This window comes from Melitaea cinxia, chromosome 22 (assembly GCF_905220565.1).
Source record: "Melitaea cinxia chromosome 22, ilMelCinx1.1, whole genome shotgun sequence".
In the NCBI taxonomy this organism is placed as follows: Eukaryota; Metazoa; Arthropoda; class Insecta; order Lepidoptera; family Nymphalidae; genus Melitaea; species Melitaea cinxia.
Genome location: NC_059415.1, coordinates 2,514,138 through 2,533,793, shown reverse-complemented (window position 1 = coordinate 2,533,793; position 19,656 = coordinate 2,514,138). Strand labels below are relative to the sequence as shown.

Sequence of the window (19,656 nt, the reverse complement as noted above, 5' to 3'; positions counted from 1 at the left end):
CTTACATTAACCCTGACTTATAAAAAATCCTATTTTAAGAACGACGAACGTGTATTTTAATTTTTTAAACATTTATACCTTACATTAACATATCATACCTTAAAAACAATAGACAATATTATAACTTATTTCGAATTATAAATAATACAATTTGTATTAAAAAGTAAGAATTATTCGTTTATCGGTTAACAGGTGTTTGTTCACTGGACGGTAGAATAGAATTACGTTGCTTAAGTATTACGATCAACCGTATGCGCATTTTCCGGATATTTTAGTAATAAGCGTGAAGATCTAATGATTTACTAAGCCTCATACAAACTAGTGTGTTTCGTAAATATTCATCACTCGACGACCGATTAGCTCGGTGGTTATGTAGTACAAATCTCTAATATTACAGATATTAAGTTTGTTTACTTATTCAATAACCAGGGAATTTTTTTTTTCTTTTTACATGAGAAATAATTGTTTACAAGCTGTATCTGGGACTTTCAACTCCTGCTCCTACATTCAACGGAACCGGATTGAATTTTAGAATAAAAAATTACCTCGTTTTCTACCTCCGTACCACATATACTCAAATCATACCAAGTTCATTCGAATGACTTCAATAGTTATGTTATAATTTGCGGCCAAGATACACATAGACTGATGAAATAAACTATAGTTTTAAGAGCGCTGGCCATAGTCACGGATGCCATGATGATTTCAATTTCCGTTATTTAAAAAAAATACAATATAATATTTAAAAAAATACTATCAAAATAATACTCATAATTATTTTTTCAGCAAAATTTGGGTTATAAACAAAACTTCGTAGTAATTATTAATACACAATTTAAATGATAATATATGTAGTTTCCAACAATCGAAGATCCGTGGTTAATTTTCCGGTACAGTAATTAGATCCGTCGATAAGACAACATCAATCATAACACGGTAACGATTTGAAAGTAAATTATATTCATACATAACGCACGCGCGTTAAGTGGCGAACGTTACTATATAAAAGAACAATTACGAAAATTTAATATAAAACCTAATACGAGTTGTGTTTTGTGCATTTAAACTTGTTTGCTTACATATAATAAACTAAACGCCACACATGGCTAATGTCCTCACAACAACCCTAATCCAGATACTTTATTGGAAATCTGAAAACACAAAAAACACACAAAACTAAAAACGCTCTGACTGAAATATCCATGTATATAGCCTACACAAATATTTATGTCCGAGAATCGACGACGCGACCACTAATGCATGCACCAGTTGACATCGCGTTATCAAGAAGAGCAGTTCGTATCGTATTCAGAACGGATGTTATATTATACAAATACATAATTATTAATTGTCTGATACTTTTGGGTTCTACCTTATTCTTGTCTGGAGAGCACGTAAAATATTTTGTCGCACTAGTTACAACCACTTGAAATGATCATTACTCTTAGTAGAGCAATTTACCCAGCGAAATAATTTATTTTGCGCCATTGGCGCAGCGAATAGGTTTTTAACACTCGTTTTCAAGTATCAGTAATCGTTTACTAGGTATAAAGTAATTCTAAATTGCAGTCATATTATTTACACAGATGAAGAACATTCTGTTCTTCGTTTATTTACGGTGATGTAAGCTCTATAATTATTATCATTTATTTCGTTATAATTAAGACATAATATTTATCTAAATTTAATGACAATAAAAATGAAAGTTTACACTATATGTACAGACACGTGCGAAACGTTTCTATCTATACACATGAATTATTAAGATTAAAACAGAAATTTGCTTATGTCACTACATTTTAAAGAATTTTTGCTAAGTTCCTTTTTCGAATCGCTTGTTCGGTATAAATTATTCTTTCACTCAGTTTTCGCCGATCATGTTCCTAAGTGTATGCACAAACAATTATCATGTGAAAATCTTGAACAACACTCTTGGATATTGGACGTTATGCAGAGATTTATGTATTGGATACATATATGAGAAAAAAAATTAAACGTAATAGTTTATAAATAAATGTACATACGTGTAGTACATGTATAAACTATGACTGTGTTTGTTGTTTGTATTATAGAAAGCAATAAAATATATTTACAGATATTTAGAAATATTATCTATAACAACGTATACTCAAGACTGTACATTGCAAATATTACGTAAACATAAATAGACAGACTCATCTAATAAATTAATTTCGCAAGACGGTTGTGTAAAGAAATAAAAAGTAAGCACTTTATTAAATTTTATATCACATAATTATTTTAAAGTACTTGAAAATTTAATGTAAAAATCATTAAAAATCGTGAACAAAAAATTGTTATATGTGTGTGTGAGTGTGTATGTTGTAATACATATTTTACACACACAAATCGACAATACAACAATTTAGTTTCTTGTATGTATTATTCGTGTCTACTATTGAAGTAAAATAAATAAATGTATTTAACATATACACGGCCTTCTACGTAAGTTAGACATCTTTGTGCCATGTTATAATATTAACAAGTGTGCTTTAGACCACACGACTGAAGTAAAACTTCTGCACAATAGGCCTGCACCGGTCTTAGACATACAAAACGTAACTGGCTATGAGAGGAAGAGAGAAAGAAAATGTCTACTCGCACTTCTCTCTCTCTTGGTCTGTTCGCCTCGCCCGATCACTCTTTTTGTAACGCTCTCGTCACGCATTCGCCAGCTTAATTCCCAAGTCAAGCGTACGTAAAAAAGTTTTACTTTAATATAAAAGACGAGTTATATACAAAACTTTATCTTCAAGATAAATACATACAACATAAATATTACACCCAAAATTAAAAATCGAACCCACGATTCTAGAGTGGATGCTGATTCAGTGCCAAATACACCAGAGACACAAAAGAAATGTATTAATGTAAATGAAGAAATCCTAAAAAGATATATAGGACGAATATTCACGGATAAGCACGAAAAAATGCCAGTCTAGTAGGTTAAAGAAAGTCCTTAGTCAACACGTATTAATCAACACCAAATCTATACAAATAAATAAAATTGGAGTGTCTGTTTGTAATATTGAAATAAGTTTTTATTAAATGCATATGAATGTATACACGATACATATATATACCAAAATAACATTTTTTGCAATTTTTGTGTGTGTTTGACGGGACTTTCACTGGCAGATAACTGATGTAGTAAAAAGTAGCTTAGGCTACTTTTTGTTTTAGAAATTTATTTATTTTATAACTCTGCGAACTGAACAATAACTTTTTTGTCAAATTCCACGCGGACGAAGTCGCGGGCACAGCTAGTAGCTAATAAAAACAAACACACGTTCTACAATACTAGCGGCACTGTCGACGTATATTAACTTTTTTATTTCCCGGATACCGTGTTGACACGTCAATACGTCATGTGGTTAATTGTTGTAACTAATACACAGTTGCACTAGTGACAATACACGTAACAGGTTTATTTGGTCTTGAAAGATTCGTAGAATTTGGTCAACTATGAAAGTAAACAGTAGTTATATTCTTTTTTAATTGACAACTGTTATACGATACAGGTCACCTACACCACAAAGAAACAAACCAGAGTTACGACATATAAAGTTAGATGTACAAAAGACTACTTATTGCTAAATAGCGATATCTTCCAGACCAGCTTTGAGTGCAGGACAAAGCATAGAAAAGAGAAGCTGTGAGGAAGTTTACAAAGTGGAATTCATAAAACAATGGCATAGTATTATATGATAATAAAAGTAGTCATTTTATGTAAACGTTGAAGTTGATATTTCTTAGCAGAATCTACATTCCTTGTCAATAATAGGATCATATTAATTAATCATATTAATCTCTTCCCGTGGGTGTCGTAAGAGGCGACTAAGGGATAACACATTTCCGCTACCACCTTGGATCTTAAAAAGCCGACCGGTGGCGGGATAAACATCTAACTGCTGGCTTTGAAATACACAGGCCGAAGACGGGCAGCAGCGTCTTCTGTGCAACAAAGCCAGTACTGCGGTCACCAACCCGCCTGCCCAGCGTGGTGACTATGGGCAAAACACATGAGTTCACGTTATTTTTGGCGTAAACTTGTGGAGGCATATGTCCAGCAGTGAACTGTATAGGCTGTAACGATAATGATGATGATGATGATTAATTAATTAAAAAATAATTATATATTTTGTAGAATTCTTCAAAATAACTATTGAAGTCCACTGGAAAAAAAAAATTTAAATTCATTTTTTTTATACATATAAGTTGGTCGCCAAAGAAGCGTACGGCTCACCTGATGGTAAGCGATTACCGTAGCTTATAGATGACTGGCAACACCAGACACATCGCAAGCGCGTTGTCGACCCTATCTCTAATTCGCCCCAGGAGCTCTGGTCACCTAACTCACCAACAAGAACACAATACTGCTAACAATATTATTTAGCTGTGATCTTGTGTAAGGTACTTCTCCAGTCGGGATACTCCATATTTTGAGCAGGAAATTTCCTGCTGTGCCCTACCTCAGTTAGTAGTAGTTCATTTTAAGTGACATTTGTAAAATACATAAATATATTTCATATAGAAACCCTGTTTTCTAAAAAGAAATAATCTTTTTCGTAAAATTTAAGAGTTAATTTCATAGTTGACAGATTTATTATACATCAATCTAATATTTAAAATACCGAAAATTATACAACACAATCACGATGAGGCTTGTTTCTGTAGCATTTTTGAAGATATCGTGAAATTTTATTAAAATATTTTAAATTATTCATTAAAACGCTTATAAATCAACGTAAATCAACATTTTGGTCTGTCCATTATTGCCCAGTATAATTTGAGAAAGTAATTTTATCAAAATTTAATACAGACCACAAATGTTTTACATTAATTTGTTAATTAGATCGATTTTATATAACTCATTAGGAATTCTATTACTAACTGCGAAAAAATTTCACACATATTTTAAAACGTACATTTATATCGGGCAGTTCTTTGTTTTATACTAATCTATTAATTAAATATGAAAAAATTACCATACAGAAACAAAAATTTTCTAATATAAACTTCATAATGTCAGAAAGTGTATTCGGTAATCTGTAACCATTTGTTGTTATATTTTGATTAATATATAAAACCCACTTGCAAAGCTATATACATATAGCAATTATTGAATAAACCCTCTTTGTCTAATGTAAAAAATGTTTAGTGATTTTTTAGAGCAGTTATTTCTAAGCTAAGAAAACCCGAGCGAAGCCGATTATACACTTATGTATATACCAGAAAAAAAAACAATAATCTTTTTTAACATTTGCATTTAATCCGGATAAACTGACACATCCGGTGATACATATATTAGCTCCATACGAAAAACAATGTGGAAAACTTTATTGACCGATCATTAGCTAATCGAGTCAACATTTGCGTGTTCCACATCACTCGCGCTGTCACCGTTTCCATTTATTACCGCTTATTAGTTGTATTTTAAGTGATTTACTACTGACACAAATGAATTACTTCTGGACGTTGATTTAATATCATTAAAATTAGACGGCTTCTTATTTTTATAGAAATCAAGTTTCGATGTGAACACCAATAATAACAACTTGAATTTTATCAGCGTTATAAAATTAGAATAATCTCAGCATTATAATTGCTTAAAATGATACTAAAATCCAAAAAGTATTGATTAACATTTATCAAGTTTGTTTTTTTTTTCGACATGGGTACATTTTTATATTGACAGTATTATTTTTATGTTTTAATTTTTTCAGCGAATCACATTTTTAAAACTAAAATCTTTATAATTTAAGTCAGTCACATAAGCCATTCGTTATATGTATAATTTTTGTTGTATTTAATTTATTAAAATCAAATGCGAAAAAAAAAATTGAAGTATTTTAGAAACGCGTTAATTTAATGTGTATCTGTATTGTATTTTATAAATATATGTGTAGTTGTTACTTCTCTTAATTTTACGTGACAAATAAGTATAGTCATATTTCATGTTATAAAATGCATGCAAACGTTTTTAATTTTAGAACTATCCATCCATTATGTTTTCTTTTTCACTAAATAAAAAAATCTACACAAATTATTTCGAACATTTGAATTTCGAAGACGAAAAAAATTTACAAATTAAAAAAATTCAATACATATAGCAATACATATGCACTTGTTCTTCTCTCATACTCTCGTAATAAGCTTCCATATCGCTTAATACGAATTAGACATTACTCAAAGAGAGGGGTGAGCAGAATTAAGTATTTCTGCGGTATAAGTTGGCACGCGCCTATAAAATAATTTGCATTCATACGTGGAACTACTTGGAATATTGTTTTTTGTTTGTGAATAAAAAAAAATGGAATTCATTGTGAGTAATTTTTTTTTAATTTGTGCGGTGATGGTGTCTCGTGCTTTTTTTTTAAAAAAATTGTATTATAAAGGAAAAACTTTTTTCATCACATTTTTTTCACATTTTACATTTAAATAGAAACTATTGATAAGATAGCGTCGACGTGAAATTATTGGTTCGAGAGTTCGATTTCATTTCAAATTTATTATATAATACTATTTCAAAATACCAATAAATAGTTATAAAAAGACATAATCAAAGTTATTGCTTCCAAGTTATTTGCCAGGAAAAATCAAATCGGGAGGCGTTTCGAATTATCTGGAAAAACAGGTTTAAAAAAATTAGCGTTACATTTTAATATTTATTTTCATCCAGAAAAAAATTTTTCTTTGACTTTAAGAAAATAACGTGGATTTTAGTTATGGTATTAAATATTTATTTTTTTACTTAACTTCCATTCATATAACAAGTTACATTGACATCGTCAGTGTGGTCATATCTCAAATTCGTAACATAATTTATTATTTCTTATTATATTGGTCTAATTATATAAATAAAACATAAAACAAATAATCCATATTAGTAACTGACTCGCGTCAAATTTAAATAACCGTTACATTGTCTAATTGAAATTTTTAAATTTTCTTCACCTGTATCTTTTTTAATTTTCATTTCTTAAAAACGTTTTACAAAGTATTAGCATTAGAAAACTAAAAAATCGGCTAGTATTCATGACGTTCCTTATTACAGCACAGCCATTTAGCTATTAATTTTTACTTATACCTATAGATAGATATGAATAATTGTGTTTGCTCGCAAACTAAAAAACCGACTGCAATTACATCGACCAGTAAATACGCCGTAGGCAGACGAAAAAAATAGTCAAGTAAATATTAAAAAAATTTAGAGATAATTCAAAAAGTTATCAGCAGATTTCGATCAAATTTAAATGAGACCACATGACACGACCACCTTTCGATGATATAAAAAAAAAAAAAAAAAAAAAAAAAAAAAAAAAAAAAAAAAAAAAAAAAAAACGGTTGTGCTTTAGACCACACGACACACGACTAAGTAAAACTTACAAAACGCAACTCTCTCTCTTTCTATCTTCTTTAACTTATATCTCCCTCTAACTTCCATTCGCCTCGCCCGATTACAGTCTTTGTAACGCTCTCTTTACGCATTCCACCAGCTTCACTCTAGTCAAGCGTGCGTAAAAAAGTTTTACTTCAAAAAAATTATCGGGATCGGTCTACCCAGTAAAAAATTATGTGGTAACGTAAGTAAAAAAATACAGTCGCATCCTTCTCCTTTTTCGAAGTCGGTTAAAAAGTAAGAGCATTTTATTAGTGAGAGTGAAAACGCGTTCAGCGTCGCGACGCACCGCACGCGATCGACACGCGTCATACGTTAATATAGGAAGTCGGTCGTTAGGCGCCGCTCGCATTGACGGCCGATTAATTCTAACTTAACGATTTAAAATTTATTATGCTTTGGTAAGCATAAGGATATATTATTTCCTATCTAGTAATTTTCAGAACAAATAATTGTGTTTGTTCGCAAGCGAAAAAAAAACGACTTCAATTACATCGACAAGTAAACAAGTAATACAACTAAGTAGACGAAATAATGGACAAGTAAATACGCGCTATCAAAGATTACTCAAGAACTAGTCATCAGATTTCAATCAAATTAAAATAGGACTACATGACAACCATCAGCTTTCTATTAAAACAAGAATCATTAAAATCGGACGCTATAATGCCGTTAATTACGGCAGCATAAATAATAAAAAAATTGCCATCTTAGTTACATAACAAAGTCAAAATGCACTTATCCATACTTCTATTATAATTAAGACGTTTTAAATATTACTATTAATGTCCTACTAAACATCTAATTTACTCATAAAAACAAATTATATACTAAAACAGCTATTATGCACACGCCTTAACCAACCATTCATTTACAAACTACCTTGCAACCAAGTCATTATCAAAATAGTGATCATACATAATTTCTGACAGGTAATATAAAAGTATGTAGACTCATCTTCACCCAACAATGTTTGAATGACCATGCAATTACAAATAGTGACTGTACAGAACTTTAACAGTGACGAAAGCAAGCGAAATTGATTATTATGACGGTCGTTACGAGCAGATTCTATATTACGTCAATCATGATTGTCACACATTGGTAATAAATTCTATAATACGTGTTACATACTTGATTAATTACAGCGAAAGAACATCATAAAGGCCGCAAGCAAAAAATATACCTTGGTTACAAATTTCTTTGTAAAACATCCATGTTCCTAATAAAAGTAAAAGAAATGTTCGATAAAGGTCAAATCGTTAAGAAATAGAAGTTAAAAAGGCTTAAGTGAAGACTAACTTAGTTTTGTATGTAGACCTATATTGACTCATTTATCTAAATAAAAAGGTATTATAATACAATTAATTACTTCTTATAAAGATTTAAGTAATTAATGTAAAAGGTGAACAATATTTCGTTACGCTATTAATGTCGTATTTTGGATTTTTTTCCGGATATTAGTTTCCACTAGTCTTACATGCGTGTAATGGAACGCGAAAGTAACGTAAGAAATGTATTATAGTTCATAAATGATTTGGTATTAAGGCCGCTGATACATTTGCGTTTTTCAAATTTGCGCGTTTCTTTAAAATTTTTACAAAGCTAATGTTTCTTGTGCTCATATAAATAATATATTACGAAAATAGACGTATAAACACAGTTATACAATAGTAATGAAATATAAGTAAAAAAAAAGCACGTCAAAAACGAATATATATTTCATGGTATTTCGTAGACAACTGATACATTAGTTAATATTACTCTTTACTTTTAATTCAAATCAAAACTAAGTCCATTTTCTAATATGTACGAAATCATTCTAGAAATAAAATCGGATCACATCCTAAAATACTTTCGAAAATACTCTTATTACCGGGCACAATTAAAATATTCCATATTACGTTAATAATATATGTTAATAAGCAAATTGCGGTAGGGCATAGCAAGAAATTTCCTGCTCAAAATATGGAGCAACCCGACTGAAGTAGTACGGAGTACCTCGACCTTACAGAAGATCACAGCTAAATAATACTGCTTCGCGCCACGGTTCGCTTAAACCGAAAATAAAAATCATCATATCAAAAATTTCGCTCTAGCGGGTACATCGTTCCATAGCTTAATTGGCTAGAGCGCCGACACGGTCAGTCGGAGACGCGGGTTCGAATCCCGCTGGAGCGGTCAATTTTTGATATGATATTCAAATTGTTTAAATAATACTGCTTTCAAGCAGTGTTGAGTTCCTGTTTGTAAGTAAGATGACCAGAGCTCCTAGGGGGAATAGAGGATACGTGTCGGCAACGCGTATGCGATGCTTCTGATGTTGCAGACATCTATAAGTTACGGTAATCGCTTACCATCAAGTATGAGCCGTACGCTCGCTTACCGACACAGTCATATTAAAAACAAAAAAAACGCCGCAAAATCGTTACGTTAACGCTGATACGTGGGAGAAAAACGCGCTTTAAAAACGCTTGTACGTTGGATACCTTAAACGATTTACATAATTGTAGTTGCATATAACTGTTAACTTCGTCTTATGATTGTTAACTCGATCTTTTATCTAATAGCTATGTAACACTTGTTACAATATTAAGTAATGAACGGGTTTTGGTACGTTACAGTTTTTCAAGCGATTCAAATTATAATGTTCAACAAATGTAACATATGTATATGTATACGTACTATTTGTTCTTGTATTAGTAGTTGTACTTTCTTAAAAGATGTAACTGGCATTGAAGAAACTTGGTTTGAAGTTTGAGTTTTAACAACAAATTATAAAAAAAAATATTCGTCCTAAAATTAGTACTATAAAAATACTATACTAATTATAAAAATAAACAATAATTTATCAAACTCTGCACTCAGATAGAGCAGTTTTTTTTTTCTAATTAACTATTAGTCTCACAGTATTTGTTACGTACAACGTAAAACACAAGTTTTACTCGCATTGCTTTATTACGTCATAGTATTTTGCAATCACAGACTAAGCTAATGTCGCAATTTTTCTTACAAACCAAGGAAGTTTATCTCAAATACGCGTTAAAACATCAAAGACATCTTGATCGTCAAAGTTTTCTCATAAAGAAAGTTTTATTACACCTTTATTTGAAATTTTTTGTATGGTTGAGATTTCTTAGTCTACATTTTTTATGCTCCCGATGCTTTAGTTATTTTGAAAATGTATCTGAAGTACGTGTAAATAAATACACATGGTCATTAATTATTTTGTTTGACCTAAGTCTCATTTTAACTCAAAACAGATAAATAAACACCTCACATTCAACGGCTAAGAATATACAAACATTTTTCATATCTGAGAATTGAGTCCGCAAACCTAGCGTCTGACCAATGCACCGATGTTATCAAACTCGATACTTCTAGATTTCTTTACAAATCCGGCCAAAACCTCGATAAGAGTAGGACGTCAAACAAACGAAATATTAATGCTTACAACCTTCTTGCTGAGCCAAATTTCGTACTGCGTTTTTTTTTTTTTTTTTTTTACTAATATATCGATTTTACATTTCGGCAACTTATTTTTATTTATATAAGATTTATAGTTATAAACTAATAAAAACACTAGATTATTAAATTACATCAAAATCAGAATCAAAAACAGCGTTATTCAAATAGTCGTCATTGTACAAATTAAAAATAAATTATTATTTTGGTAAAAGTAAAGTTACCACCGATTCGGAATGTAGATTCTGCAGAGAAAAATCGGCAAGAAACTCCTCAGTTACTCTTTTGAAAAATAAATCCACGTCAAAGTATTAAATTATCACAAAAAAAAAATAATAATTACTTAGTTGTATTTATTTTTTTTCCAGAAATCCATACCCATATTTCTGCTCATCGCATCTTCACTGGCTCAGTATGAAAGCTACGAGGGTTACGAAAGCTATCACCACCAACCTATAGAACACCACCACGGTCACGAAGAACACAGCGAAGAATATGACGTAGATTATCACGTAAGTTAGACATTTCTAGGAGTTATTTGCAATAACTGAGGTAGGGCACATCAAGAAATTTACTGCGGAGTTTTCAAAATATAGAGCAACCCGACTGGCTAGTAACTCGGCATTACAGAAGATCACTGTTGAATAATAGGTACTGCTTTCAAACAGTGTTGTGTTCCTGTTGATAAGTAAGGTGACCAGAGCTCCTGGGAGGAATCGGGGATAAAGTCGACAACGCGCTTGCAGTGCTTCCGGTGTTGCAGATGTCTATAAGCTACGGTAATCGCTTACCACCAGGTGAGCCGTACGCTTGTCTCCCGACCTAGTTGTATTAAAAAAAATTCAAGTTACAGTTGAAATTTTTGATCAAGACTGTTAAATATTGAGACAAATTTTTTAATTTTATGACTGTGCAAAAAGTTGGTTACAACAGCTCATGAATATAGCAGACTTGGAAAAAAATTACAAGTTTCCAACAAACAAAAGCCGGAAACAGTCAACCATAACTGCGTTTTGAATTATGTTAGAGAACTTTGAGCCAACATTAGGGAATGTTGGTTTTCATCTATTTGCACACAATATATTTCTTCTTACCTATCTCTAGACAGTAATGCAATCTTTTCTCCTCTAATACAAACCGTTGTTATAGGCCATTACCTAAGAGCATTTTCTTTGAGCGCTAGGTCACAGCCAGGTTAGATATTTCCTTAAAAAAATCTACTGCAAAATTGAAATTAATATCTCTACTACACGGAAAAAAATCTTTACTGACGACCATACGTATTTATATCAAAAAATATACAATTGATGTGAGTCAATCCTAATTTTCAGGCGCATCCGAAATACTCATTCGACTATTCCGTCAAGGACCCACACACCGGCGACGACAAAGAACACTGGGAGACCAGAGATGGTGACAAAGTTAAAGGTAATGTATAATTAAACCTTCTTTACATTATTTCGCCTGCTCAAAGGCCAAATTTAAAAATACTGCTCCGAATAAACAAGTCACAATGTGATGTTAGTCTACTACGATGGGTGGAAGTACAAAAGACGTCGAAGTTGATATAACTACAAATATTTCTTAACATTTCTCTCAGCTTAACTTCTAGACAGTATATGAATATGAAACTGTACTGCATTTGGTTTTAGACCTGACCATGAAAACTGCTGTCTATTGCATTCAATGTTGTGCTTTATATTTTACTTGATGCGGGATCAAACGTAGAGACAAACCAACTAAATGATCAGACTTATTGGCTTCTATTGGGCCTATAACTTTTACTGTCAAGTCCAGACATCGGCCAGTTACAGTTTTATTGTATGTTTTGACAACCTCAATAACCTTTTTAGGTTTTTTGTTTTCAAAAACTGACCAGTTAACTAATCTGCACGTTAAAACATTATAATCAAATTTATTTACGTAAGTTAAAACGCATCAGATTTATTCACGCACATTCAAACATTACATATAACTTATTTCATAACTTCAGGATCGTACACCCTCGTCGAGACAGACGGAACAAAACGCGTTGTAGAATACGAAGCCGATGACAAACACGGATTCAACGCTGTCGTCCACAAAATAGGAACACCGCACAAGGAACACGAATATATAGCAAAGCAATCTTACGAAGCTAAGCCAGAATACGAGGAGTACAAGGCAAAACCAGTGTACGAAAGCTATGGTCACGAAGATTACCAACAGTTAGATGGAGGATTTGTACCAATTATTGGTAATTATGAACATTGAGAAGAATCTTTAGATGAACGTGTATCAAAACCCAAAATGCGAGCTTTGTAATATATTTGTTAACTTTCTGAACTAATTACTTTTCAAAACGTAATAGCAACATCTCAAAGCAAAGATATATAATTTGATTTTAACAATTATAACTAGTAATAATCAAATAAATTTCAAAATGTTGATAGAATATATTGCAAGGCTTAGTTACGATATTTTCTCCCTTTTCAAATTTCCAACAAAATTGTTTTAAGTATATTTAGCGTCATTCTGCACCTAAGAATATTTAGATTTATTGATTTCAGTATTAAGGTTTGACTTTGTTAACTAGTTTATAAGATATGATTGCGTCAAGGAATATTTCAAATCTGAATGAAAACCATACATTGTATTTTATCAGCTGACAATTTAGTTGGATTGAAATTAGACTTCAGGCAGAACATTTTTGTGATAAGAAATTTGACATTTCATGTGAAAAAAAAATTAATGAAATAAAATGTTTCATATCTAGAAGTTTTAAAAAAAAAGAATATAGAAGAAAAAAGTTGGTTAAAAAGTTAGCAAGGTAGTCTCCTTAGAAAGTTAATAGGAACCTCTTGAATTAGAAACTAAATTATCAGCTAGTAATCTACAATTATGAAATGTAGACCAATCAAAACTATTTTTTCCATCTGCGCTTAAAATATTAATAAGTAACAATTATTCCAAAATCTATTATCCAAATTTGGAATAACCTAAAAAATTCTTGGCCAGTGAACTTTACAAGTAGACTCATAGAGTACACGATATTGAGTAATGCTTCTGAAGTGCTATTTATTAAGATGCTTTAAACAAGAATGCTGTTATTGTTTTCTTTGACTATATGAGACTGTATGTTTTAAAATTTAGTTTTAAGTATTGTACAAAATCTTGCGATTGAATAAATCTTTTTTTACGTTTTAATATTGTTATTTTTTATTAATTGTTCAGTACTCTATTCCTATCGTACCGCTTTATATTGCACAGCTGATAATGAACACAACATTTCATAACAGAAGGTAAACAAAAAAAATGAGTGTGTTTTAAACCACACGACTGAAGTAAAACTTCTTTAGCGCCATCTAACTTATAGCTTTCTAAACATTTTTGAATATCATATCAAAAATCATTCAAAAATGTTTAGAATTCCTAATGTGTGGGTACACAAAAATAAAATCGTACATATTATAGCTTTCTCTCAACTCCCGTTCGCCTCACTCGATCACACTTTTCGTAACGTAACTAAGTTTTACTTCAAAAATTATTCTGTAAAAGTTTTTGATCAGAGAAGAAAAAACTTGCGCAGAGGCATATGATCGCCATTTCTAAAGTAAAAAATTTGCACAGAGGCATATGATCGCCATGTCTAAAGATGGGTCTCATAAAATAAGAACCATTTATTTTTACTTACTCGCTAAGCAACGGTCGACGTAGTGGTAAGAAATCAATATATTTTTTACACAACTAGGTCAGCAAACAAGCGTACGGCATACACGCCTGCAACACCAGAAGCATCGCAACCGCGTTGCCGACCGTACCCACGATCCTCTTTAGGAGCTTTAAGCTCCATATATTCCTCACAAAGGAACACAACACTACCTCAGAGTAGCATTATTTAGTAGTGATCTTTATGTTTGAGGAACATCCCCAGTAGGGCTTCTTCAGATTTTGAGCAGGCTTCTGCTGTGTTCTACGTCAATAAAAGATCGTAAAGTGATCGTGATAAGTTCAATTGTCCTTATGGAGAGAATTTTTTTATAGCTCTTCCTTAATTTTACAACACTAATTGTGGAGTATCCAAACATATACAAACTTTTTGTTTTATATTTTTTATATATATTTTTTATATATATTTTTTTTATTTTTCTTTATTTAGGTATATGTCAAGAATTTGTATTTTGAATTCTTCTTAACAATTTATGTTTTACACTGTATTCATTCTATTTTACATTTTACTACGTGCACGTTGTTTTGGAATTTTATTATATATTTGGTACGTGAACATTGTTTTTGATTTTATTATTTCTTGATAAAATCAGTGGAGATATCGAAGATATTATCATTACTCCATTGGTTAAATAGCTCATTCGCTAAGCTAATGTTAAAATTCATCATCATCATTACAGCCTATACAGTCCACTGCTGGACATAGGCCTCCACAAGTTGACGCCAAAAATAACGTGAACTCATGTGTTTTGCCCATAGTCACCACGCTGGGCAGGCGGGTTGGTGACCGCAGTACTGGCTTTGTCGCACCGAAGAAGCTGCTGCCCGTCTTCGGCCTGTGTATTTCAAAGCCAGCAGTTGGATGGTTATCCCGCCATCGGTCGGCTTCTTAAGTTCCAAGGTGGTTGTGGAACCTGTGTTATCCCTTAGTCGCCTCTTACGACACCCACGGGAAGAGAGGGGGTGGCTAAATTCTTTAGTGCCGTAGCCACACAGCACATGTTAATGTTAAAATTAACTACGTCAAATAATAATTGAAGTGTATAGGTACGTACCTCTGCGCTAGAGCCAGTTTGAGGCGATCGTTCTCGTAGCGAAGTTGTTGTTCAGCGGAGTCGCCGCTCTCGGGCGCAGCGGGGGGCCCGCGCGGAGCTCGCCCGACTGTCGCGTACCCACCCTATTAGATACCCCAAATTAATATCGGCTTTACTTAAGCCAAGTTGGCGCTGCCAGAAATTGATGCCAAATTGGCAAGAATTCTAATAAATCTGGACAGACGCCAACTGAGACTAATAACTGCGGCACTGACTGGACACGGTCCGTATAACAAACACCTATTTAATATGGGCATTACCGACAGTCCCCTGTGCAGAGCTTGCATGGGAACAGAAGAAACAGCTACGCATGTAACTTCTTTACTGTCCAGGTGTAGCGGCTTACCGGGCACAACATCTTGGCACCCTGAAGACACTTCCGGAGATCTTCAAGAAGCCAAAAAAGCTTCTGAAGTTTCTGGAGGAGCTTGGGTGGCAAGAGTGAGCCGAATCACTCCCACACACGCAAAATAGGCGCAAAGTCGTCGAGTTGCGGAAACCAGCCCGTGTTAACCATACCATACCATACCATAATATCGGCTTTTTTAAATATCCAATATATATATATATGGCCGCTATGTCGGTAAAAGAATATTAGGGATGAATGTCGAAGGACGAAGAGCGATCGGCAGACCGAAAAAGCGATGGATGGATTGTGTGAGTGAGGATATGAGAAAGAAAGGAGTAAGCGCTGAAGTGACGAATAATAGAGAGGAATGGAAGAGGAAAACATGTTGTGCCGACCCTACATAAGTGGGATAAGGGCAGGAAGATGATGATGATATATATATGAATAGCCAATTAGGCTATGGAACGATCTCATCAAAAATTTCGCTCTAGCGGGTACATCGTTCCATAGCTTAATTGGCTAGAGCGCCGACACGGTCAGTCGGAGACGCGGGTTCGAATCCCGCTGGAGCGGTCAATTTTTGATATGATATTCAAAAATGTTTAGAATTCCTAATGTGTGGGTAACATAAAAAAATCGTACATATTAATATCGGCTTTTTGACCAAACTTGTGACCAAACCCAAAATTTGTGACCCCCTTTCTGCTCCGGGGTTACTATTCCAAATTACAATTGTCGACGATCATATTCTGCTCTACCCGGTAGGTTTTTGGTCGTTCGTTGTCTATTTTGTTGGTGGTAGGTTTAATTTTTATCGGCTGGACAACTTTTCGGAAATTTTTGGGGAACTCGCTACGACTTTTTTCAAAAAAAAAAAAAAAAAAATAACAGTCCGAAGACTCTAGTAGACTTAAGTCTTAACAAAGCATTCTGTCTGTGAGTTATAGTTCCGAGAATTGGTCGCGACTACGAGTCTCCTAGAAAAAGGTCTGAGCATCTTAACAGGTTACGGAAAAAGTTATACCTCCATCCATTTTGATGTGACTAAATCAGAATAAGTAAATCCGCAGAACTACATTATGTAATCGGACGCATTGAGAACTTGTGGCAATGAGAGGTTCATGGCTCGAAATATCTATGGGAACTCAAAGTGCCTCTAGTGGCAACAACCAACCAGAAAACACGGAATTAGTAGGTTTCATGTACTCTCTCAGTAGACAGGCAACATGAAATAATTCGAGTGGAGTCATATTTCCATACATACAGTCATACAGGTATAATCTGATTGAAGTTCCCAATGTCTAGACATTACAATGTCTAGTAATGAACGACCATACAATTCACTATATAAGGTTCTATTTCGTCATGAACGCATATCACACACGCACACAGTTACTTTAGTTGGGTGATACAACGGGATTTTGCAGACAATAATATGAATATCAAAATAATCTCACCTGTAACGTAGATGATACAGAATGGGCTCGTTGATGCACCATCATTGCATCGTCCTCAACTTTGGGCTGAAACAAAAACGTTAGTATCAAATACCGTAATCTTATATATAAAATTCTCGTGTCGCGGTGTTTGCAGTTAAACTCCTCCGAAACAGCTGGACCGATTTTCATGAAATTTTGCGTGCATATCGGGTAGGTCTAAGAATGGGCCAACATCTATTTTTCATAACCCTAAGTTATAGAGGGGGTTAAGAGGCAAACCAACGTTTGCGGGGTCAGCTAGTAATCTATCTAATATATAAAATTCTCGTGTCATGGTGTTCAACATTGAACTCCTCCGAAACGGCTCGACCGTTTTTAATAAAATTTTGTGGGCATATCGGGTAGGTCTGAGAATCGGCCAACATCTATTTTTCATACCCCTAAGTTATAAGGGGGGGGGGGGATTAAGGGTGTTAATAACATATATGGCAAAACAACGTTTACGGGGTCAGCTAGTATATATATAAAAGCGAAAGATCACTCACCCATCACGAAATCTCTGAAAATATATAACTTAGAAACTTGAAATTTGGCTTGTAAGCTCCTTATAGAACGTAAACATCCGCTAAGAACAGATTTTACGAAATACAACCCTTAGGGGGTAAAACGGTGGGTGGAAGTTTGTATGAAAGTCCTATGTTTTTGAAGTAAGAGATTTGAAATTTAAAATGTATGCTCTATAGATGGTTAGAAGATGTCCAAATAATGTATCTTTAGAAATCAACTCCCTTTTGGGGTTAAAACGGAGGATGGTAGGTTGACTCACTCATCACGAAATCTCCGAAACTATAACACCTACAAACTTGAAATTTAGCAGGTAGGCTTCTTTTAAGGCGCAGTCATCCACTAAGAACGGATTTGGAACGGGGTTGACGACTAATGCGTTTGTTATTATTTTTTTTTTTTCGTCTACTTACGTTGTATTACTTGTCGATGTAATCGAAGTCGGTTTTTTTCGTTTCCGAGCAAACACAATTAGTATTGTAATTTTAAATTTTTCGCCACTTAGTTTTGTATATGGACTAGAGATAGATGTGGTACCATCTCTGGTGTAAAAATAGTAACGAAAGCGTCTTTGTTTGCCGATGTTGCGTAGCCAATATGCGTCCAGAAAGTCATGGCGGTTCGAGAAGAGCAAATGATGGCAGTGAGATAGAATTAAAAATATACTTTATGCAAGTAGGCTTTAAAAGCACTTTTGAATCGTCATTTTACAAATTAAAATTATATTCGTTTTAATTAATTATCGTTAAAAGTGAAGCTACCGCCGACTTGAAATATAGATTTTGCAAAGAAGAATCTGCAATAATTTCCACAGAAACTTTTTTTTAATGTTTTTTATTATGAAATTAGCAAAATCCGAATGAAATACAACGCCACTAAGCCCAGAGTTCATAGATTTCAGCCGTACGCGTGCGTCCAGCCATTTAACCGCTCGCCCGCGCCTCGACAACTCCGGTGTCTACGCAGCGACAACGCGTGTCGCTTACAGCGCTGACAGCGCTTCCTACAGATCCATACAAATTAACCGTTCGCGTGAGTGCAGCGTTTCAGCTACTCACTTGCACGGACGACAGCGCCGCTAATCCGTCAACGCTGCCAGCGATTCCTACGATTGCACACATATCGGTCGTTCGTGTGCTCAGCGCTTCGAGCGCTTACCTGCGCGGGAGCCGGCGGCTCGTCGGCGGCGCGCGCGGCCAGTAGCGGGCTGGCGGTGGCGGAGGCGACGGGCGTGGCGGCGCCGGAGCCGTTCGTAGCCTTCGCGCCGCCGCACTGCTGCGCCTGGATCGCCTCCTTTACCTCTTGGAACTTCTCTATGAACTGTGGAATACATTCAAAATATATCGTTACATTTTTTTTTTTTTTTTTATATCACTAGGTCGGCAAACAAGCGTACGGCTCACCTGGTGGTAAGAGATTACCGTAGCTTATAGACGCCTACAATACCAGAAGCATCGAAAACGCGTTGCCGACCCAATCCCCCCAGGAGCTCTGGTTACCTTACTCACCAACAGGAACACAATACTGCTTGAAAACAGTATTATTTAGCTGTGGTCTTCTGTAAGGTCGAGGTACTACCCCAGTCGGGCTGCTCCATATTTTGAACAGGAAATTCCT

General features: G+C 34.0%; 1 protein-coding gene across 1 annotated transcript in view; it reads right to left on the bottom strand.

Annotated features, from left to right (window-relative positions):
- LOC123664710 (homer protein homolog 1) overlaps positions 1-19,656 on the bottom strand; it is a 50,358-nt gene that overhangs the window by 12,653 nt on the left and 18,049 nt on the right. Inside the window, exons 4-6 of the mRNA XM_045599211.1 lie at positions 19,198-19,359; positions 17,494-17,559; positions 15,649-15,770 (exon numbers count right to left, since the gene is read on the bottom strand). Coding sequence (XP_045455167.1) covers positions 15,649-15,770; positions 17,494-17,559; positions 19,198-19,359 — 350 coding nt within the window. The remainder of the gene's footprint in view (positions 1-15,648; positions 15,771-17,493; positions 17,560-19,197; positions 19,360-19,656) is intronic.